General features: G+C 44.5%; 1 protein-coding gene across 1 annotated transcript in view; it reads right to left on the bottom strand.

Annotated features, from left to right (window-relative positions):
- Positions 1-23,804, bottom strand: part of CPXM2 (carboxypeptidase X, M14 family member 2) — a 132,029-nt gene that overhangs the window by 30,818 nt on the left and 77,407 nt on the right. The window contains exon 6 of the mRNA XM_040436613.1: positions 13,841-13,925. Within this exon, the coding sequence (XP_040292547.1) occupies positions 13,841-13,925 (85 nt within the window). The remainder of the gene's footprint in view (positions 1-13,840; positions 13,926-23,804) is intronic.

Below are 23,804 nucleotides of genomic sequence, written 5' to 3'. Positions count from 1 at the left end.
CATACCTCTTACTTCCAGTGACATCTCCTGTCATGTAGATCTTCTCTTTCCTCTTCTCCTCCGTTTGCTCCAGAACGCCATGACTAATTCTTTCAGCCTCATCTTGTCTCTATAGAGTTTGTTACACAGACACGTTAGATTTCTCATAATTGGGGTCATTTATCAAACTGGTGTAAAGTACAACTGGTTTAGGTGCCCATAGCAACTAATCAGATTCCACCTTTCATTTTCAAAAGGAGCTGTCTAAAATTAAAAGTGGAATCTGGTTGCTATGGGCAACTAAGCCAGTTCTATGTTACACCAGTTTGATAAATGACCCCCAAATGTTCCTATAGTGTCTACAGCAATTATAATGTCCCCTAGAGTGCCCCCAGTAATAATAACATCCTATATTGTGCTCCAGGTAATAATGCCTGTATAGTGTCCCTGAAAAATAATCTTCCCTAATATGTCCTTGTAAAAGAAATGCCCCTATAGTTCCTACCCAATATCAACATCCCCCACACTACCCCATATAGTAGTTTGCCCCCACAGTATTAATATCTCCACACTGCCCCCACAGTATTAATTGTCCCCCACACTGCCCCCACAGTATTAATTTCCCCCACACTAGTAATTTGCCCCCATGTAGTAGTTTGCTCCCCATATAGTAGTGTGCCCCCCACTGTCCCTTCGGAAATATTCTCCTGTGCCCCCCAGTAATGTCCCCCAAAGTTGGCACACAAAAATAAAAATAAAAGCTAATACTTACCTGTGTCCCAGTCGGCGCTCACTCGTAGATGGTAGGCAGGCGCGCTGCGCACACACACGTCAGTGTGCTGCGTCCGGGCAAAAGCGCGCAATGACGTCATCATGCCCGCCTGCGCCGGGATTCTACTACCGCATAGACTTCAGGCCTACTAGGCCTGAAGCCTATAGCGGTGATCAGGAGGCATGGAACTCTGCGCTCCTGTGCCCCGCCGTAGTTTGTGGGCATTTGGGTCAGCGTTGGGCCCCCAGCGATGCCGGGCCCGGGGCTACAGACCCAAACGCCCCAATTATAATGTGCCACTGATTCTCAGGCATCCAGGACCGATATACTGTAGGTCTGACCAGCTTAAGAACTCTTTTCAGCACCATGCATCACCAGAAACCCAAACCTGCTGTCAGACGTGACAACTTGCAAGTCACAATGTGACCACATTCTCTTTCATCATGTTGATGTGCAGCTGTAGCTTTAAATTAGACTAGGTAGATGGAAGGGGCTTCCGATTTATCATAGTGGCTCACATAGATTTGCTGCATTTTGCTATATATGTTAGATATGTATTTTCCTTATGCTACGTCTTTGGTCTACAGGTGTTTTCACTTACTGCATTTTTTGGAAAAAGGCTAGTTTTGCGCCAATTTTTGATGCAGTTTTTAGAGCAAAAGTCAGAAAGAATAAGAAATATAATGGAAGAACTTATAATGGAAGGACTTATACAGTACTTATCCTTTCTGCTGGATTCACTCCTGGATTTGGCAAAAAAAATGGTATCAAACTGCACATACATGTAGTGCAAGCATGTACACCAATTTTTGGGGTGCAAATTGAGTAATTGAGTCATAATTACTAGGTATTGAGTACCGGCAAACATCTGACCACAATCAAATGTGGCTGAAAAAAACTTCTATAAATGTTCTAAACGTATTACTTTAGGGCCATTCATATCCAGTAATGATTATAAATGCACATGGCCATATTATAAGAATGTTCTGCACAGAGCCGGAATAGGGCTACCATAAAGCACAGTAGCCAACAGACAGTGGCTGTCCTGGGCCGATAATAGACAGGACTTATGTCAGTCTTCCCATAAATGGGTGTGTAGTACCCCAGAGCTTTATCCTTCACCCTGCTACTGTCTCTAATGGCTAACAATAATGTCATTGTTGTATTTAATTCCATGTCCTTTGATATTGTGCCTTAATAACATTGCTATGTAACTTATGTATTGTATTACATGCACTGTGTCTGGTTATCCAGCAGGCGGCAGTGTATCTGGCAGAGACAGATCTTTAAATAGAATGGAACTTACCATTCCATTGAAGTGGGCTTGTCCTGCTTCCTACCAAGGGAGGGGTTGCAGGAAGCTATAGTCATTCTAGGTTCTAGTCTAGTCAAGTCTAGATTGGGAATCAGATGAGTCAAGATATGGCAGTGAGGGGAATGCCCCCCCACTCCAGCAGCAGGAGTCTCCCAAGGGAAGCAGCTCATAGAGCACCATGACTCCTGACAGTTTACAGGGGTCAACAGCCAAAGGCAGCCCGCTCAGAGGGTACCAGAATTGTCATACTGTCCAGTAACCAGACTGAAACCAGAGATTAGCCCAGCAGAGAAAGATAAAGCAAGGTATCCAAGTTTGCCTGCCAGTTTAACCCAAAACCTGCTGGAGCCAGAGAAAGATCAAATATTGTCTGGATGCAAGTTTACTCAAGTAAAGCTGTTGAACTTTCACCAAGTCTGGACTCTTACCCACCAACTATCACTCCCCCCTTTCATAGGCGTGCGCAGCCTATTGCATTAGGGTGTGCACCCTAAAGCACTAACACACGCCGCGCGTGTGTAAATATATATATATATATACACATATACTGTACATGCCCACATACCTAAGCTGAAACACACTGGACCAAACCCTCAGTAGGGAAAAGGGAAAAAGACTACCAGCTCCTTCAACCAAAGGAGCTAGCATCACTCTGGGGGCCTAGTAAAAACAGACACAAAAGGAAAAAGGACTTATCTTTAGATGAGCTGGCGCAGACACTCCACCAAAACCGCCAGCACTATAACCCGCAAAGGCTACAGGGAGCGGGAGGAATAAATTGCCTCACCAATTACCAAACGAACCACACCTGATGGGAGGTGGGATTCTGTTCAAACCCAAAACAGTCAGATCGAGTCAGCAACTCTGACAGATCGTCTCAGAACACCCACAGGGCAGGGCGTGACATATGGGCATCTGTGGATGACGCACTGTTATGGGCATCAGTGGATGACACTATTATGGGGGCATCTGTGGATGACGCACTGTTATGGGCATCAGTGGATGACACTATTATGGGGGCATCTGCGGATGATGCACTGTTATGGGCATCTGTGGATGACACTATTATGGGGGCATCTGTGGATGACACTATTATGGGGGCATCTGTGGATGATGCACTGTTATGGGCATCTGTGGATGACACTATTATGGGGGCATCTGTGGATGATGCACTGTTATGGGCATCTGTGGATGACACTATTATGGGGGCATCTGTGGATGATGCACTGTTATGGGCATCTGTGGATGACACTAATATGGGGGCATCTATGGATGACGCACTGTCATGGGGGCATCTGTGGATGACACTATTATGGGGCATCTGTGGATGACGAACTGTTATGGGCATCTGTGGATGACGAACTGTTAGGGGGCATCTGTGGATGACGAACTGTTATGGGGGCATCTGTGGATGACGCACTGTTATGGGGGCATCTGTGGATGACGCACTGTTATGGGCATCAGTGGATGACACACGGTTATGGGCATCAGTGGATGACACACGGTTATGGGCATCAGTGGATGACACACGGTTATGGGGGCATCTGTGGATGATGCATTGTTATTAACAGTGCGTCATCCACAGATCCCCCCATAACAGTGATCCACAGATATCCCCTTAATAGACTGTTAAGGGGATATCTGTGGATGGCACTGTTATGAGGGCATGATCATTTGTGTGGAATCTGACACAGATGCGGGGGGGGGGGGGGCTGTGGATGACACTGTTATGGGGGGCCGGGGGGATCTGTGGATGACACACATATATAGCAGCGCCAGCATCTTGTGCTATATGTGTCATGATCATCCACAGATATCTACCCCCCCCTTCCCATAACAGTGTCCCTGACATTATATAAGTGAGCTTAAGTTGTAAATAATAAACTTGTGCAAAGTATGTACTAGTATTACTACTATCTAATAATCCTTATCTATCACTTCACTAACTTACTGGGACAAGATCAGAATCCATTCACTGGGGCAGTTAGGCACACTGGGCGCGGGCAGGCAGGCTCCCGCTCTTCAAACATTCAAAATAGGCACTGGCAGCCGGCGGCAGCGTAACGTGACGTCACTCACTCCGTCACGCCGCACGCGCATGCTCCTCCCACTTTATTAATGAAGCAGGCGGAGCCGGCACGTGACGTCGGAGTGAGTGACGTTACACCTGCCAGGAGACTGAGACAAGCAGCACAGCGGAGCAGTGGGGGTGGAGTCTGGATTAAACTACAGACCAGCACGCAGTATGTATGTATGTCACTCTCATACATGACATGAAGCTGTGCGGTCGGACGGACACTAGTGCAGGGCGGCAGTGCAGGAGGCGGAGCACAGGGGTGTGATTAGGGTGTGCCCAGGCACACCCGGCACACCCCGTGCGCACGCCTATGCCCCCTTTATTGCTATGAAGCCTAACCATGGGGAGTGACGGTATCCAGGTAGGAGCACCGTGACACACAAAACTAAGACAACCGCACCACCACTTCGCATTACTAAAAACTTGGGACACAATTGGCCCTGGTTAGGTGGCACGTTGCAGGTGTTTCCATACTAAGAAGACATACAGGCTCCTTGCACTGCTCAATAGGCTCCGTACAAGTGTGAATGAGCCCTTAGATGCCTTAGGAATGTAAGGCAAAATTATGGTGTGTGCACCCAACAGTGAAGTGAAAAAACATCCATTGGCCATCCAGTAGTATGGCAGTAAAATTCTGATTAATCTCTTCCTTCATCTTATGATCAAATACTGCTGGGAGAAAAAGCAATTACTACTTCTTTCAGCAATGTTCTTCAGAAGTTCCCCAGTAATTAGCTGCAGTGAAGCATGGATCATGCATCTCGGCTAATTTCAGTCCGGTTTATGTATTTCATATGTGTTGAGGGATTTTTTTAATGGCTGACATGACAACCCTGTTTATCCCATCTGTAAATCTTTCAGGATATAAGATTTTCTGAACTCAACCATTTCTAGTAAAACCACAGAAATTGAAGGTTTATGGAAATAGTCTTGCTTCCAAATGAAACTTGGCGGGGATTGTGGTTTTTCTGAGGGCTTTTTCTAAATTCCATTCAGCATTTAAGATGAAATAACATTAACCACTTCAGTGTAAAGGCGAGTAGTAAAATTATTCTGTAGGTAATATATAGAATAAAAGAATACGATGTGTTATAGATTACTAGTAGAAGGATAGATACAGATGTAGCCGAGCTAAACTTGACTCTGATAACAAACTTGACTCTGAAAAATATTTTTCATGCCGTTCTTTACTTAACACGTTAACCATCATGTTTAGCTTAGCTGCATCTGTAGATAGATAGATAGATAGGATAGATACTGTAGATTTTTCTGGAGGAAAAAACTGGACAAAAAAGAGATTTAGCTGACTCTGAGAAGTCAAAAATTGTTAAAAGTCCTTAAGACGGACGCAGCATTCTTGAAGCTGCTAAGATATTGGGGCGTGATCACAGAACCATTAAACATTTTGTTGCAAATAGTCACCAGGGTCACAAGAAACGCGGTGAGAAAAAAAGATACAAATTAACTAGCAAAGATTTGAGAAGAATCAAACATGACGTGACCAGGAAGCCATTATCCTCCAGTGCTGTCATATTCCAGAACTGCAACCTCCCTGGAGTGCCCAGAAGTAAAAGGTGTTCAGTGCTCAGAGACAGAAGTATTGTAATGCATTGTAAAGGGGATCAGACCCACAAAAGTTGAAGTCCCAGAGTGGGACAAAAAATAAAGTGAAAAAAGAAGTAAAAAAAAGAAAGTGTTACAAAAAAATTAAAAGTTTCCAGTAAAAAAAAGAAAGCGTCCTTTTCCCGCAAAAAATGAGCCCCTACCTAAGACAATTTCCCAAAAAATAAAAAAAATATGGCTCTCAAACTATAGAGACACTAAAACATAATTTTTTTTTGTTTTAAAAATGCTTTTATTGTGTTAAATGTAAAAAAAAAATTAAAAGTAGACATTAGGTTTCACCGCGTCTGTAACATACTGCTCTATAAAAATACCACATGGCCTAACCCCTCAGGTGAACACTGTTAAAATGATAAAATAAAAACGGTGTCAAAAAGCCATTTTTTGTCACCGTACATTACAAAAAAGCAATACCAAGCAATCAAAAAGTCATATGCACCCCAAAATAGTGCCAATAAAACTGTCATCTCATCCTGCAAAAATGATACCCTACCTAAGACAATTACCTAAAAAATAAAACGTATATATATTAGATATTTCCACGTCCGTAAGGACCTGCTCTACAAAAATATCACATGACCGAACCCCTCAGGTGAACACCGTAAAAAAAAAAAAAAAACTGTGTCAAAAAGCCATTTTTTGTCACCTTACATCACACAAAAAGCAATACCAAGCATTTAAAAAGTAATACGCACCCCAAAATCATACTAATCAATCATCTCATCCCGCAAAAAATGAGGCTCTCAGAATATGGAGCCACTAAAACATGATTTTTTTTTTGTTTCAAAAATGCTGTTATTGTGTAAAACTTAAATAAATAAAAAACAGTATACATATTAGGTATCACCACGTCCATAAGAACCTGCTGTATAAAAATATCACATGACCTAACCCCTCAGATGAGCACCGTAAAAACATTTAAAAATTAAAAGTGTCACATTACATCACTAAAAGTGTAATACCAAGCGATCAAAAAGTCATACGCACCCTAAAATAGTACCAATCAAACCGTCATCTCATACCAAAAGAAATGAGCCCCTACATAAGACAGTCGCCCAAAAAATAAATAACACTATGGCTTTCAGAATATGGAGACACTAAAAAATATTTTTTTTCAAAAATACTTTATTATGTAAAACTCAAACAAACAACTAAAAAAGTAGTCATATTTGGTATTGTCGCATCCGTAACAACCTGCTCTATAAAAATACCACATGATCTAACCTCTCAGATGAACATTGTAAATAACAAAAAATGAAAACGGTGCCAAAACAGCTATTTTTTGTTACCTTGCCTCACAAAGTGTAATATAGAGCAACCAAAAATCATATGTACCCTAAAATAGTACCAACAAAACTGCCATTTTTATAAATAAAAATGAAATATTCGGACTCAAATTTACCACTGTCATGAAGTACAATATGTGACGAGTAAACAATCTAAGAATGGTCTAGATAAGTAAAAGCGTTTTAAAGTTATTACCAAATAAAGTGACACATGTCAGATTTGCCAAAAATGGCCTGGTCCTTAAAGGGACACTGACAGGCCAAATCAGCATATATAGTTAGATATATGACATTACAGGTCTTATACAGTCTTTTAAAAGCATATAAGTATCCCCCCTGTCCACCTTATAAAGAGCGAAATATAAAGTTTTATAACCTGCCTGTCTCGTCACCAATCTGCCCAAGGGGCGGCGTTTCATGTGAAAATGCGCCCAGCCAGCCGCTCCCAACTGCCGTCTGAAGCCCCGCCCAGCTCATCAATATTCACTTCGCTGGGCGGCGGCTAGAACTCTCCCCAGTCCCGTTCCTGCGCATGGGCAATTCAATCCTGTGGGCATCGTTCATGCCCAATCTTCTGCGCCTGCGCCCCGCCGTGGTTAGATCGTGCCTGCGTACACACACCAGCCTGCGTCTTCGAGGCAGCTGCAGCCTCAGCCATGCACTGTTCAGAGCAGCGCTTCAGAGCGCTGCTCACTCACATAGTCAAACGGGTTAATTATAGTGCGTCCGATGCCCGGAGGATTGAATTGCCCATGCGCAGGATCGGGACTGGGGAGAGTTCTAGCCGCCGCCCAGCGAAGTGAATATTGATGAGCTGGGCGGGGCTTCAGACTGCAGTTGGGAGCGGCTGGCTGGGCGCATTTTCACATGAAACGCCGCCCCTTGGGCAGATTGGTGACGAGACAGGCAGGTTATAAAACTTTATATTTCGCTCTTTATAAGGTGGACAGGGGGGATACTTATATGCTTTTAAAAGACTGTATAAGACCTGTAATGTCATATATCTAACTATATATGCTGATTTGGCCTGTCAGTGTCCCTTTAAGGTGAAAAATGGCAGGGTCCTTAAGGTGAAAAATGGCAGGGGGGGTCCTTAAGGGGTTAAAGATGAGCATGTTGAACCTTTTCATGTTGAAGATGGGCTCAAAATCAACTCCCAAATTTACAGCCTGTTTTTAGAAGACACTGCATCTTTCAAGAAAACCATGATTTTTATGCATGACAATACTCTATCCCGGGGATTGGCAACTTCCGGCACTCCAGCTGTTGTGAAACTACAGCTCCCAGCATGCATAATTGCTCTGCTCTTCTCAGAAATCCTATAGAAATTAATGGAGCATGCTGGGAATTGTAGTTTCACAACAGCTGGAGTGCCAAAGGTTGCAGACCCCTGCCTATTGTATGCATCGAAGTACTCCACCGCATGGCTAGCCAGTTACGGCCCTAAAGATGAAAGAATAATGACATGGCCCCTTCCACACCTGAGCAAAACCCTACTGAGAGCTTGTGGGCTTCTTTAAGGGAAATTTACTGTGAAGGAAAACAGTCCACCTTTCTGAACAGTGTCTGGGAGTTTGTGGTTGCTGCTGCACAAAAAGTTGATTGTCAACAGATTAAGAAACTAACAGACTCCATAGACTGGTATTGAAAAGGACGGCTATATTGGTCACTGATTATATTTTTTGAAAAATGTTTATTTGTAAATGTTGAGTTGTTTGTTTATTATTCTCACATTAACAGATTAAAATAAACAAGAGAGATGGGAACATTTTCCTTTTTCATTTAACCCCTTGGTGACACATCATGTATTGGTGCATCACAGCGGGAAGTGACCACGCAAACTGAAGTACTAGTATATCATGATGATGGGAGCGGTGTATGCCTTATCAATGCAGGGGCTCGTATGTGACTGACAGCCGGGCACCTGCTGTATCCGCCTGTATTGCTGTAAACTCAGACGCCGGCGGATTAACCCCTTATATGCCACAATCAATACTGTCCCTCAGGTTGGGTCTCACAGGCACACTGTCAGTGTGAAACTGACAGTTTAAATGTAGTACAATACAGCATGTATTGTACTCCATTGAAACAAGGATCAGACCCTGAAATGTTGAAATCCCTGTACGAAAATAAAAAAAGGGAAAAAAGATAAAAATAAATAAATAAATAAAAAGTGTTTTAAAAAAATAAGAAAAATAAAAGTTTGTAGTAAAAAAGTGCCCCTTTAACTTCATCAAGCAATTTTTAATAAAAAAAAAAAAATTAAAAATGTTATAAAAATAGACATATTAGATATTGCCACGTCCATAATGAGCGGCTCTATAAAAATATCACATGACCTACCACCTCACTGAACACTGTAAAAAAATAATAAAAACTGTGCCAAAACAGCCATTTTTTGGTCACCTTGCCCTAAAAAAGTGTAATATTGAACGATCAAAAAATCTTATGTACCCAAAAATGGTACTAATAAAAACGTCAACTCTTCCCGCAAAAAACGAGCCCATACATTAGACGAGCAGCAGAAAAAATAAATATGGCTTTCAGAAAATGGAGACACAAAAACATTTAAAAAAAATTCTTTTTAGGCTACATGCACACGAACATATGTGTTTTGCGGTCCGCAAATATCGGATCCGCAAAAAAAAGGATGACATTCCGTATGGCATCCGTTTTTCTTGCAGATCCGTTTTTTTGCGGATCCATTGTAATAATGTCTATCCTTGTCTGCAAACTAGAAAAAAATAGGACATGCACTATTTTTTTTGCGGGGCAACGGAACGGACATACTGATGTGGACAGCACACGGTATCACATGATCTAAACCTCAGGTGAATGCCATAAAAAAAAAAAAATTGTGCTAAAACAGCCATTTTTTGCTCACTTGCCCCAAAAAGTGTAATATTGAACGATCAAAAAATCTTATGTACCCAAAGATGGTACCAATAAAAACTTCAACTCTTCCCGCAAAAAACGAGTCCCTGAGGCTGGGTTCACACAGGGCGTTGCGGGAAAATGTGCGGGTGCGTTGCAGGAACACCCGCGATTTTTCTCCGCGAGTGCAAAACATTGTAATGCGTTTTGCACTCGCGTGAGAAAAATCGCGCATGTTTGGTACCCAAACCCGAACTTCTTCACAGAAGTTCGGGCTTGGGTTAGGTGTTCTGTAGATTGTATTATTTCCCCTTATAACATGGTTATAAGGGAAAATAATAGCATTCTGAATACAGAATGCATACTAAAATGGCGCTGGAGGGGTTAAAAAATAATAATAATAATTTAACTCACCTTAGTCCACTTGATCGCGTAGCCCGACATCTCCTTCAGGACCTGTGGTGAGCATTAATTACAGGTATCACATGATCGATCACCATGGTAAAAGATCATGTGATGGATCATGTGATGACCGGAGTGACGTCACCAAAGGTCCTTTACCTGTAATTAATGCTCACCACAGGTCCTGTTCAGCAAAGGAGACAGAAGGAGATGCCGGGCCGCGATCAAGTAGACTAAGGTGAGTTAAATTTTTTATTTTTTTTTAACCCCTCCAGCGCTAGTTTACTATGCATTCTGTATTCAGAATGCTATTATTTTCCCTTATGTTATAAGGGAAAATAATAATGATCGGGTCTCCATCCCGATCGTCTCCTAGCAACCGTGCGTGAAAATCGCACCGCATCCGCACTTGCTTGCGGATGCTTGCGATTTTCATGCAACCCCATTCACTTCTATGGGGCCTGCGTTGCGTGAAAAACGCAGAATATAGAACATGCTGCGATTTTCACGCAACGCATTAGTGATGCGTGAAAATCACCGCTCATGTGCACAGGCTCATAGAAATGAATGGGTCGGGATTCAGTGCGGGTGCAATACGTTCACCTACCGCATTGCACCCGCGCGGAAATCTCGCCCGTGTGAACGCAGCCTAAATAAGACTATCGGCAAAAAATATATATGGCTTTCATGGCTGGTCATAACCATGGAAATGAACAGCGTATAATGTGATGAAAAAATAAATCCAGCCAGCAAAGGAGGCAATATGGAGAATCACAATACATTAGTAAGTGCCTTGTATTAACGTCTTCTAAATAATAAATGCTATTTTCTGAAGTGACACAACCCCTTTAAGACCCCTTTACACGGGCTAAAAATCCTAAAGATAATCCCTAACAAGCGTTCATAGTTAACAATCATTAGTGATTATCTGGCGGGACGTTTCCGTCCCGACAATCTGCTGCTCTGTTGTCCCATGTAAAGGGACCTTAAAAGGAACCTGTCAACAACTTTATGTTGCCCATACTAACGGCAGAATAAAGTAGAGACAGGTGAGTTGATTTCAGCGATCTGTCATTGATAAGTTAAAAGTAAGTGGTTGCCGAGAACCAACATCAGTCATTGCAGACTGGGCCTGGAAAAGAGTCCCGGCCGCCTGAGAAGAGTCCTGGATATTCATGAATTCCTGCTCTCCTGCTGATGACTGACAGGCTTCTACCGGGTTTTCTCCCTTTCTCTCTAGGAGAGAACTGCCAATCATCAGCAGATGGGTGAGAGAGCAGGAGATTATGAATAACCAGGACTCTTCTCCGGTAGATGTGACTCTTTTCGAGGCCTGGGCTGCAATGGTTATGATGCTGGTTCTCGGCAACCGCTTACTTTTAGCTGATGAGTGACACACCGCTGAGATCAGCATTTCTGGCACTGTTTTATACTGCCCTCAGTGATGACAGGTTCCCTTTAAGTTACATAATAATTCTGCACACATAGATATTCTCCTAAGAAAGCCGAAATGTCACTTTTACTTTAAATATTCAGGTTTGAGTTTTATTAACATTTTGGATTGACCGACAGCACTGCAGTTGTTCAATATTAAAATGAATCCTCAAAAATACAACCTGCCTAATAATTGTGCACACAGTGTATAGATACTATAACAAAGCAGCAGAACTTGTCAAAATGTGTGTATAATGGGCGCAATCCCTCCAGGCCGCGGGTTATAAGCCAATGGATATAAAGTAGAAGAATGAAGCAGCACTCCAAGGAGTTCTCCAGCCTAGAGAAAGGCCTCATTGTGTTGGGCTGAAACATTGCGCTTAGGGGTAAATATAGCAGCTCCGCCACCTATTCACCTTACCTTGGAGTGCTGCCTCATTCTTCTATTTTAGATATAGGCTCGGCCTGGCCCACGGGAGTATAGATGAATCCCCCGGTGGGCCCCTGAGCAAGATTGGCCCCTAGTCTCCCACCCCCTGCACAAGTGGCACATAACACAGTAGACTTACTGCACTAAATACATATATTCAGTGTACAGAACCTCAACCAGCCGATGTTCACATAAAGAAACCTGATAGATTATTCTAGAAACTCCCCAGTTTATTATTATGGACACAATCAGAGCTGAGATGACTTCTAGGTCTAGAGGAAAGCTGCCAGGGTCCTCTTCTCCCCAGGACCTACCTTCTCACAGTTGCTGCAGGGATCCCCATATTCAATCATCTGGTAGCATCTTGCAGGTAATATTTGAATGTATCCGTATGGTGGGCCCCCAAAATACATTTTACTGGTGGGCCCTAGGCACCCCAGACGGACACTGTTTAGATAGATAGATAGATAGATAGATAGATAGATAGATAGATAGATAGATAATAGATAGATAGATAGATAGATAGATAGATAATAGATAGATAGATAGATAGATAGATAGATAGATAGATAGATAGATAGATAATAGATATGTAGTGTACGGGAGTTGTAATACCCGTCACTACCAAAGTGTCACTTGGTGTGCTGTCGTCCCTCCTAATTATGGGAAGTTGCTATATGTCAGTTTTATAAGATGTCATGTAATGTATGTATTTTCCTGTTACTGAAACTTGCATGCAGAGGCCTGCTAGGGGTGTCATTCCAGCTTCTAGTCAATAGAGGGAGCTAGAGAGCCCTAGTTTATATAAGGCACAGACAAGGAAGTAAAAGGCAGTCTAGACCAGAGCTCAGAAGTTTCTAGAGCCTGAGGAAGCTAGGAGAGACTGAGGCAAATATCAGAGGAGCCAGAGGTACTGAGAGAAACAGAGGAGGTACTTATTTAAGCCATAATCAAGGATATAAAGCCAGACTTAGGTTAATGGGCCTTGGTGAAGAATTGCTACATTCCAGGATCAGACAGAGTTAGAGTGCAAGCTCCTTTGCTGCAAATCCTGTGTTCAACACTCTGTAATTACCCTGCTGTACTGAATTGCCTGCATCGACCGAATTGCAAAATCGACTGTATGCTGAGGAACTGCGTTTCCAATATTGTCTCTGCCTGCAAACTACTAAAGTTGAAGTTCTGTTTTAACACCACGTTTCCTCAAATTATTCCTGCATCCGCAAACGGCGTGCCACCGTTTACTTGGCACTGGCGTCACGAACTATTCCTACCTATACCTGCCCTTGCAGAGAGTCAGCTGTACCAGGTTAGTGTATATTGCACTACTACACTCAGAAACACCTACTACGCACAACTTGAGTACACTGCAGATAGATAGATAGATAGATAGATAGATAGAAGATAGATAGAAGATAGATAGATAGATAGATAGATAGATAGATAGATAGATAGATAGATAGATAGAAGATAGATAGAAGATAGATAGATAGATAGATAGATAATAGATAGATAGATAGATAGATAGATAGATAGATAGATAGATAGATAGGAGATAGATATGGGGTAGATGATAGATAGAAGATAGATAGATAGATAGATAGATATAATACCACTATAAATTTAAGGAATAAGAAGCTTTTCTTACCAGATCTCCAGTTTCATTTCTTGCAAAGACCCAGCTGTGACTGTCATTACTGACCATGACTCGATAAGATGTGACCCAGTCACTCCTAGGAGGGGAACATTCATGACATGGGCATAAAACAATGGATCCAAGGCAGATTATAAAGCTTCAAGTTGGATAACTCAAGTCACACAGGATACATAATATAATACAATATACATTGTAGCAGGAGGCTTTGTTGATATTTTCACACCGTGTGAAATGTTTATCAATCGCATATACTGATACAGTTGAGACTGAGATTTCTATGGGGCCATATCACAGCACTGTACGGCTGCGCATGGTCCACAAGGTATTGTCGCAGCCATGGACTTCACCTCATTCACACAACTGTCTTACGGCTCCGTAAGTTTTACGTTTTATGAAGTAATAATACAGCACTGATAGAAATCTCTGGGACATACTGCTGCTCTGTCTGTCTGAGGTATACAGAAGTGTACCCTACCGGCTGTGGTATTATGGAGGTATTCTTAAAGGGCATCTGTCAGCAGTTTTGTACCTATGACACCGGCTGACCTGTTATATGTGCACTTGGCAGCTGAAGGCATCTGTGTTGGTCCCATGTTCATATGTGTCCGTATTGCTGAGAAAAACGATGTTTTAATATATGCAAATGAGCCTCTAAGAGCAACGGGGGCGTTACTATTACACCTTGAGATCCACTTTTTCTGCAACTTTTGCACTTGGATTAACAGGACCAGGTGTGATCACATTTAGGCCTTTTTCACACTACCGTATGGCTATTTCAGTGTTTTGCAGTCCGTTTTTCACGGATACGTTGTTCCGTTTTTTGTTTCCGTTGTGTTTCCGTTTCCGTTACGTTTTTCCGTTACGTTTTTCCGTATGGCATATATAGTATACGGTAATTACATAGAAAAAATTGGGCTGGGCATAACATTTTCCATAGATGGTTCCGAAAAAACGGAACGGATGCATTTCTGTATGTGTTCCGTTTTTTTTGCGGACCCATTAACTTGAATGGAGCTACGGAACGTGATTTGCGGGCAATAATAGGACATGTTCTATCTTTCAAAGGAACGGAAAAACGGAAATACGGAAACGGAATGCATACAGAATATATTCCTTTTTTTTTGCGGAACCATTGAAATGAATGGTTCCGTATACGGACCGTATACGGAACACAAAAAACATCCCGAAAAACGAAAAAAAAAAAATGGTAGTGTGAAAGAGGCCTTACACTGCTTGGTCCTGTCAATCAAAGTGCAGAGGGTGCTGCAGGTGCAGAGAGATAATAGCCTACAGGTGTAATGGTAACGCCCCCGTTGCTCCTACAGGCTCATTTACATATACTAAAACATAATTTTTCTCAGCAATGCGGACACATATGAACATGGGACCAACACAGATGCCTTCAGCTGCCAAGTGCACATGGAACAGGTCAGCCAGTGTCATAGGTACAAAACTGCTGACAGATGCCCTATAAGCGGTGCGTCTCAGAAAGAATATCTTTGTAATATGGTGCTGCACAGAGACATCATATGGCGGCACTCTGAGTCTCTGCCTCCATGTGCAGCTCTACAGGCACATAGGTCATTTTCTGATGATACATTCTCTTTATAGAAATTACAGAGGAAGCTTTTCCTTTCTTCTTCCCGGTGTCATGGCAGTTAGACACAAGCCCACGACCAGGGTCAGGTGTGTGTTTTCTCATTTGTGTGTCACGTATCCAGTCTGTTGTACAGAAACAGCCGGTGCCTTGTAAATAGAAAATGTGAGAGAGACAGATTCCTCCTCCGCGACACCTGTTCTCCCCCTTGCATCACTTTTCCTGTGCAGAGCGCAGCAGAGCATTTCAATAGAAAACATAGTTAAATAATGAGGCAAAAACAGGAGGGTTCAGATACTGAACAGTAGAGATTAGCAAATTTTTTAAAAATTTGATTCGCCTGTTCGCCGAATTTTGTGGAAAAAATTTGGTTTGATCCAATTTATTTGCGGTGAATCTCATTAAAAAACTTCTATTTCCTGGCTGCAGAGAGCCTTTATAGTGGTGTAGAACACTGTGCCTTGCAGTAACACGCATAGGGAGTCTGCTTTGGTAGTGAAATAATACTGTGAGTCCTTATGACATGCAGATGACAGGCGTCGCTCTTACAATCACTGCACACTTCACTTATTTGGGCAGGTATGGGGCCAAAACTGACCAAATAACTCAAGTATGAACTCTTCCTTACTACATGCACACGGCCGTTGTTTTGGTCTGCATCCGAGCCCATTCACTTCAATGGGGCCAAAAGATGTGGACAGCACTCTGTGTGCTTTTCGCATCCGTTGCTCCGTTCCGTGGACAGCAAAAAAAATATAACGTGTCCTATTCTTGTCCGGGCTTTGCGGACAAGAATAGGCAGTGATATTACAGGCTGTCCGTGCCATTCCGCAAATTGCGGAACGCGCACGGACGCCATCCGTGTTTTGCGGTGTGGAGGTGGCAGAAGCACGAGGAGACCACAGATTGGCAAGGTGACATAGTGTGGAGGTGGCAGCAGCATGAGGAGACCACAGAGTAGCAAGGTGACATAGTGTGGAGGTGGCAGCAGCATGAGGAGACCACAGAGTGGCAAGGTGACATAGTGTGGAGGTGGCAGCAGCATCAGGAGACCACGGAGTGACCCGGTGACAGAGTGGGGAGGTGGGAGGCAATACGAGCACCATCTGAAGATGGTGGGTGAAATAAGGAGCACTTGGCATCAGATGTGTGGCATCAGGCAGGTGGCAGCATTAGAATAGTAGGTGAGACAAGTCATCCCTCTGCCGAATGGTGACAATTCGGCTGTCACTACGCAAGCAAGTGAGCATGCATCGGGCCATTTGTGCGAGTGACTCGGAGGGACTCCCTGCCTCCATCTCCACTGCATACTGCCACAGTGTGTCTGGGTCCTCTGCCTCGTCTTCCTCATCGCCCTGTAGCTCCTCTGGCTGTTTCTGCGCCTCCTCTCCTGTCACCTGTGTGTAAAAACCACCCATTTCGCTACACATTGCTTTTGCTCCAATGTCCTCCTCCTCCTCCTCCAGTTCAGCCCCCAAAGGGCTTATGTGGCTGTGAGATCTAGGTGCCACATCTCCAATCCCCTGACCAGCCAGATTTACCAGTATCTGTTCCAGGACATGAAGCAGTGGAATGACGTTGTTCATCCCGTAGTCCTGGCGACTGACAAATAACATGGCATCCTCAAAGGGCCTGAGCAAACGGCAGGTGTCACGCATGAGCTGCCACTGGCTGACACTGAAGTTACACACAGGAGTACTCCTGTCCACTTGGATCATCAATAAATCATTTATGGCCTTTCTCTGTTCGTCCAACATATGGAGGGTGGAATTCCAACGGGTGGAAACGTCGCATATCAGCCTATGTTAGGGGATGCCGTTTTGCCGCTGCAGCTCAAGTATTGTGTGCTTTGCGGTGTACGAGTGGAGTGTAAAGTGCATGCAAAGTTTCCTGGCCATTTTTAGGATGTCTTGCAGATGGGTGGAAGACTTCAGAAATGGCTTGACAACCAGATTGAACACGTGTATCATGCAGGGCACATGGCTCAGCCCTCCTTGATGCAGCGCCGACACCATGTTCTTCCCGTTGTCGGTCACCATGGTTCCGATTTTCAGTTGTTGAGGTGTAAGCCAGGATACGATTTCTTGATGAAGGACACGGAGCAGTTCCTCCCCTGTGTGACTCCGTTCGCCTAGGCAAACAAGGTGCAGAACAGCGTGACACCGCCGTGCCCTGCACATGTAGTATGCTGGAGGGGCACTGTGAATTGTCCCTGCAGTGGAGGACACTGAGGACACGGTGGAGGATGAGGAGGCAGAGGCGGACATTGTCGCAGGACCAACGGAGTGACAACGTGGAGGTGGAAGCGGCCTAACCTGGCCAAGTTGCTGGTGTGGCTGTGCAGGTACCACATTCACCCAGTGGGCCGTAAAGGACATGAATTGTCCCTCACCTAAGTTACAGCTCCACACGTCGGCGCTGCCGTGCACTTTGACAGACACCGACAGGCTCCAGGACTGGCCCACCTTCTGTTCTACATGTGTGTGCAGGGCTGGTACTGCCTTTTTGGCAAAGAAATGACGGCTTGGGACTCTCCACCTCGGCTCAGCACAAGCCATCAGTTCTCTGAAATGTGCAGAGTCCACCACTTGGAAAGGGAGGGACTGCAGCACCAGCAACTTGGCCAGGAGTACATTCAGCTTCTGCGCCGTTGGATGAGTGCACGCATACTATTGTCTCTTGGCAATCGCTTCGGTGATCAATTGCTGGCGGAATGACTGACGAGGAGTAGGAGGAGGAGCAGGAGCATCAGGACCAGCAGATGATGGGAAGGACAGACAGCTCCCTTCGGCTGAGGTGGTGGAGCCTTGACTGCCTGAAACCAGGTGCGTGGCACTGGGTGATGCAGCGGTTGCTGCCGCAGGCTGGACCACCGCATCGGAGCCACGGTTCTCCCAGGTCACTTTATGGCGACGCTGCATATGTTGACACAGGGCCGTGGTGCCAACATTGGCACCCTGGCCATGCTTCACCTTCTGCCCACAGATTCTACATACGGCCATGTTCACCTCCTCCGGTGGCTTCACAAAAAACTACGCACTGACTGACTGCTATTGCCGCTGCTTCCGTGAACCCGTGCACCACTACCTTCCGGGCAGGTATGCTCCTGCGAAGTGGGTGGTCTTCCCCTGGCACGTTTAGCTACCGACCTCCCACTACTACCACCCTGCTGACCCAGCCACGCTAGCAACTTGCTGGCTCCGCCGCTGCCTCACAGGCAAGCTGCCACCCTCTTCTCCTGATGATGAAGCCCCTTCGTTACCTGGCTCCCAAGTGCGATCAGCTACATCATCATCATCATTGAGTACTGTCTGTACGTCACTGATGTTCTCCTCAACGGTCTCTGGGTCAGGAGCCTCACCGCTCGCAACACCAGCTCCCACGCCACTCTCCTCATCAAATAAACATAGAAACATAGAATGTGTGGGCAGATAAGAACCATTTGGCCCATCTAGTCTGCCCAATATACTGAATATTACTTGCCCGCCTAGCGGAGGAAGCGGCGGATGTCTCCTCCACATGTTGGCTGGCCAGTAGCTGCTTACTGCCATCTAGTAGCTCGTCCTCGCTGTACAGTGGGGCTGAGCCTACAGCATACAATACTTCTCTGGCTGAGGGAACAGAAAAGGACAGAGGCAAGTTGAGGACAGGAGAGGGTACAGGGCCTGCTCCCAGGCCATGCCAACTAAGGGTTGTGTCTGACGAACCCCCCGATTCTTTGCTGGGGGTGTCTGATGTCACTTGGGACGAAGTGGATGACCGAATCAACCATTCAAGAACCGCTGGGTTGCTGGTCAAGACACGAACGCTAGCTGACACTGGGAGCTCAGTCCTCTGGAAGTGACCCCTGCTGCCATGCCCCCTTACTCTGCTGCGACCTGTGCCAGCACCAGAAACATTTAGGCCTCTGCCACTAATCTGTGCATGGCCTGGCACTTCTCTGCCTGACATTCTGTTAGATCAAATAAATAAATAAATAAAAAAGAAATTAAAACACCCCAAAAAACTCTGTAATACGCGCCACAAAAGGCTTTAGAACATATAACTGCACTGCTGAACGGCCAATATAATTTTACTTTTGCCACTAATACATGACAAAAAGGGCTGGAATTTTCACACTTCACCACACGACGGCTAATAAGCCCTTTTTGTCCCACTAATACAAGCCAAAAAATGCTTTAGAACCTATAACTGCACTGCACAAGGGCAAATAAGTAGAAATATTTCCTTTTAATAAACCTTGTTAATGGCTGCTTCAAACAGCACTTGCACCCTAATAAGAATGGTTTGCTGGAATTACAGAGCTGTATAATGGCAATTTGGATCCCTAGTTAGTGCAGCAAGGTGTAATAGTATTGTTCCTATTACCCAGGCTGTAACCTCCCCTACTGAACCCTACATAAATGCCGTGGAACGATTCCTCCCTATCCTTTCCCTGCACTCATAAATCGCTTTTTCACCACAATCAAGTCTTTCTTATCACTGTCCCTAGCGCCTGCAGACGTCTCTCCCTGCACTAAGTACACTGGTAAATGGCAGAATCTAAGATGCTGATGCTGTTTATAGGGCTGTGACATCACAGGGCTGGCTGCTGATTGGCTGCATGCATGGCATTATGGGTAATTCTGCCTAACCAGAGTTCCTTTCTCCATGTCCTCACACATGCAGCAGCCATTTTAGGAAAAAATGTGATTCGTTACCACGAATCGCAAGGAAATTCGGATTCGGTGCGAATCAAATTTTTCCTAAAATTCGGATCGAATTCCACTTCGTCAACTTCGATTCGCTCATCTCTACTGAACAGTATTTATTCAATGAATAGGATGTCTGTTATCTGCTTGTTATGGCATGAGTGCATGGGAAACTCATGTCAAATGTGCACCGAAGCTGATTTTTCAGTGCAATTACACCGGATTTCTGGTGCAGTTGCATTGAAAAGATTGATGATCAAAAAATACCTCCTCTGCTGTGTGAGGCATAGCAGAGAAACCTGACGCAACTCAGTACCCTATGAAGGCTTGATCGCCACGTTGGGCGCAGCATTGAAGAATATGGTGCACAATGCATGGAAATTCATGCCTCCTGTGCCCACAGGTGAATGAGCACTCACCTGCCTGTTGATTGACGTCTAGCCCTGACAATCTGGGCCCTGTGCTGCTGCTCCGTGTAGCGATGCACCCAGAAATGTAGTGGCGCTTGTGCAGTCTGCTCCTGAGCCACATTTGAGCTTCGGCGCCTGCATTTCTACTTGGAGCAGTGGCGCAGGGCCCATATTGTGCGACCCTATCAATCAACAGGCAGGTGGACGCTTCTTCACCTGCGGGGCCAGACCCTCACCGGTGAAGAGCTCTTGCTAATGAGACAAATCGATTTGTTTGATTCGAGTCGCTCATCCCTAGGCATGTGCACATGATCATTGTTTTTCATCGACCATCTGTCCGTTCAGGAAAAATCGCAGCATGTTCCGTTTTTCAGGCAGGACTGCTGCACTCAAATCAATGGCGCAGTGAAAAAAAAACAGAGCACATGGACAGCATCTGTGTGAGGTCTGTTTTTCACTGATGATTGCCTTGAGTTATTCTTCAGGTTATTCTTCAGTTTTTCTTTACACAGGTAAAAAAACATATCAAGTATCAACTGAAGATATCCTTGCAGAAAAAAGCAAGAACTTAAAGGGATCCTAAAATGAAGGACCTACACTCAGGATAGGTCATGAATATCTGATCGGTAAGAGTCTGACAACCGGCACCCCGCCGATCAGCTGTTCCCTGCAGCCTCAAGTGCTGGAACTAGCTCATGAATGAAGCAAACAGCGCCGTTCAAAGTGTAGTGGCCGTGCTTAGTTACTGCAGCTCGTTTCTCATTGAAGTGAATGGAAGCTAAGCTGTAGTGACCCGGCATGGCCACTACACTTTCAACGGCGCTGTCTGCTTCCTGTTCCAGTGCCAGAGAACTGCTTATTGGTGGAGAAGTGAAGTATCAGAACATGAATGATTGGATATTAAAAGGGATTGTCTCACCTCAGACATTGTGGGCATATCGTTAGAATATGCCCCCAATGCCTGAAAGAACGGAGCCCACAAAGTGAAGGAGGGTGCACTGCGCATGCGTGGCCGCCTTCCATTCATTCCTATGGAAGTGCCAAAAAAAGCCGAGCGGCACGCTCAGCTATTTTCGACACTCTTGTTGAAATGAATGGGAAGCGCATGCGCAAGCGCCACTGTTCCATTCGCTTCTATGGGTCTGACAGAAATAGCCGAGCCAGCGCTCAGTTATTTTCGGCGCTCCCATAGGAATGAATGGAGGGCAGCCGCATAGTGCGCCCTCCTTCACTTTGCGGGCTCTGTTCTAAGTATAGGTGCTTGTCCCAGAGGTGGGACCCACATTAATCAGACATTGGGAGCATATCCTAACGATATGCCCCCAATGTCTGAGATGAGACAACCCCTTTAATGACATATCCTGAGGATAGGTAATCAATATCAGAAGCCTGGAAACCCCCTTTTAGGGTTCATTCACACGTCCGTTGTTTCTTTCCTGATCTGTTCCGTTTTTTGCGGAACAGATCTGGACCAGATCTGTACCCATTCATTTTCAATGGGTCCTGAAAAAAATCGGACAGCTCAATGTCTGATTTTTTTTCAGGACCCATAGAAAATGAATGGGTACAGAACTGGTCCAGATCTGTTCCGCAAAAAACGGAACAGATCAGGAAAGAAACAACGGACGTGTGAATGGACCCTTTAACAGTTTTGCAGAAAACTATGAAGCAAAAGTAATGGCTAAAAATCAGTTTTTCACTCAAAGCTCTCAGACAAATTTTGTATCACTCATGTGTACGAAGCCTTAGGCCCCTTGCAGACGAGCGATACGGATTAGGTCCGGATGCGTTCAGTGAAAACTGCACGATTTCGCAGACAAGTTCATTCAGTTTTGTTTGCGATCGCGTTCAGTTGTTCAGTTTTTATCGCGCGGGTGAAATGCGCATTGATGCGTTTTTCACGCGCGTGATAAAAAAACTGAATGTTTACAAACACCATCTCTTAGCTCCCATCCGTGAAAATCTTGCTTGCGGATGCGATGAGTTTTTCACGCAGCCCCATTCACTTCTATGGGGCCTGCGTTGCGTGAAAATCGCAGAATATAGAACATGTTGCGATTTTTACGCAACGCACAAGTGATGCGTGAAAACCAACGCTCATTGACCCATTGAAGTGAATAGGTCCGGATTCCGCACGGGCGCACTGAGTTCGCATCAAGCTTTGCACCCACGTGGAAAACTCGCTCGTGTGAAAGGGGCCTTAGGGTATGGCGACGCGACATGGGGCGGATAATCTGCAGAAGAATTTACAAAGGGTAAAAATAGGCCCAGCAGATTTCTTACTCTGCTGCTACTGTAAAAACACTTCCGATTTTCTAAATGCCATTCCACCGCGAAAAATCTGCAAAGTTCACACCACATTTTGCCGTACCCTCAAGGGTGTATCCCAACTCAAGATGTATCCAGTCAATTTAGTAAGGTAAAGTAAAGTAGGTAATCAGCAGAGGTTCATTATATCTGGCAGCACATCAGACTTTCCAAGTATTGCACATAAAAACCTGAGCGATGCTGAAGGGTCTCCAGGTGTAGCTTGTTACGTAGCAGAATCAGATCAGGACCCTGATCTCCCTCTAGAGCTTTGTGAATATCACCACAGTCATCCAGCTGGAGGCTGACACTTTTCTCAGATGCATTTCTATTACTTTCTTTGTACTGTAGCTTCAAAGCCCATAGACTGCAAGCCGAGAATTACAAATGAGGAAACATACTGTCTATCTGAAATAGCTTCATTCAGTGGGGCACATTTACAAAAGCGTTTGAGCCCGTTTTTAGTAAAAAAAATTCTGTTTTAGACAGTCTTTTTTTTTTTTTTCACTTTTGCTAATGAAATAGTTATTGTTTTGGAGGCTTTTGTGTTTCGTTCAACTATTTTGATTTTTTTTAGACTAGTTCAGAAGTTCTTTTTTTACTTTTGCGCCTTTTTTCCGGACCTATCCTGACATGATCAGATTTATACTGGCTGGCCCTCTCAATCAAAGTGCAGAGGGCGCAGCAGTTGCAGAGAGAGCAGAGCCTCTAGGTGTAATGGTAACGCCCCTGTTGCTCCTAGAGGCTCATTTGCATATACTAAAACATCATTTTTCTCAGCAATGCGGGCACATATGAACATGGGACCAACACAGATGCCTTCAGCTGCCAAGTGCACATGTAACAGGTCAGCCAGTTTCATTTTTTTGACTATTTAGATTTTTTTTGACTAATTCAGAAGTTTTTATCCTTTTGCGCTTGATCAGATTTTTTGTCACTTTTATTACTGA

The sequence above is a fragment of the Bufo bufo genome, chromosome 6 (genome assembly GCF_905171765.1).
Source record: "Bufo bufo chromosome 6, aBufBuf1.1, whole genome shotgun sequence".
Taxonomy (NCBI): domain Eukaryota; kingdom Metazoa; phylum Chordata; class Amphibia; order Anura; family Bufonidae; genus Bufo; species Bufo bufo.
The sequence above is the reverse complement of the archived record's forward strand: the minus strand, read 5'-3'. Positions and strand labels throughout refer to the sequence as shown.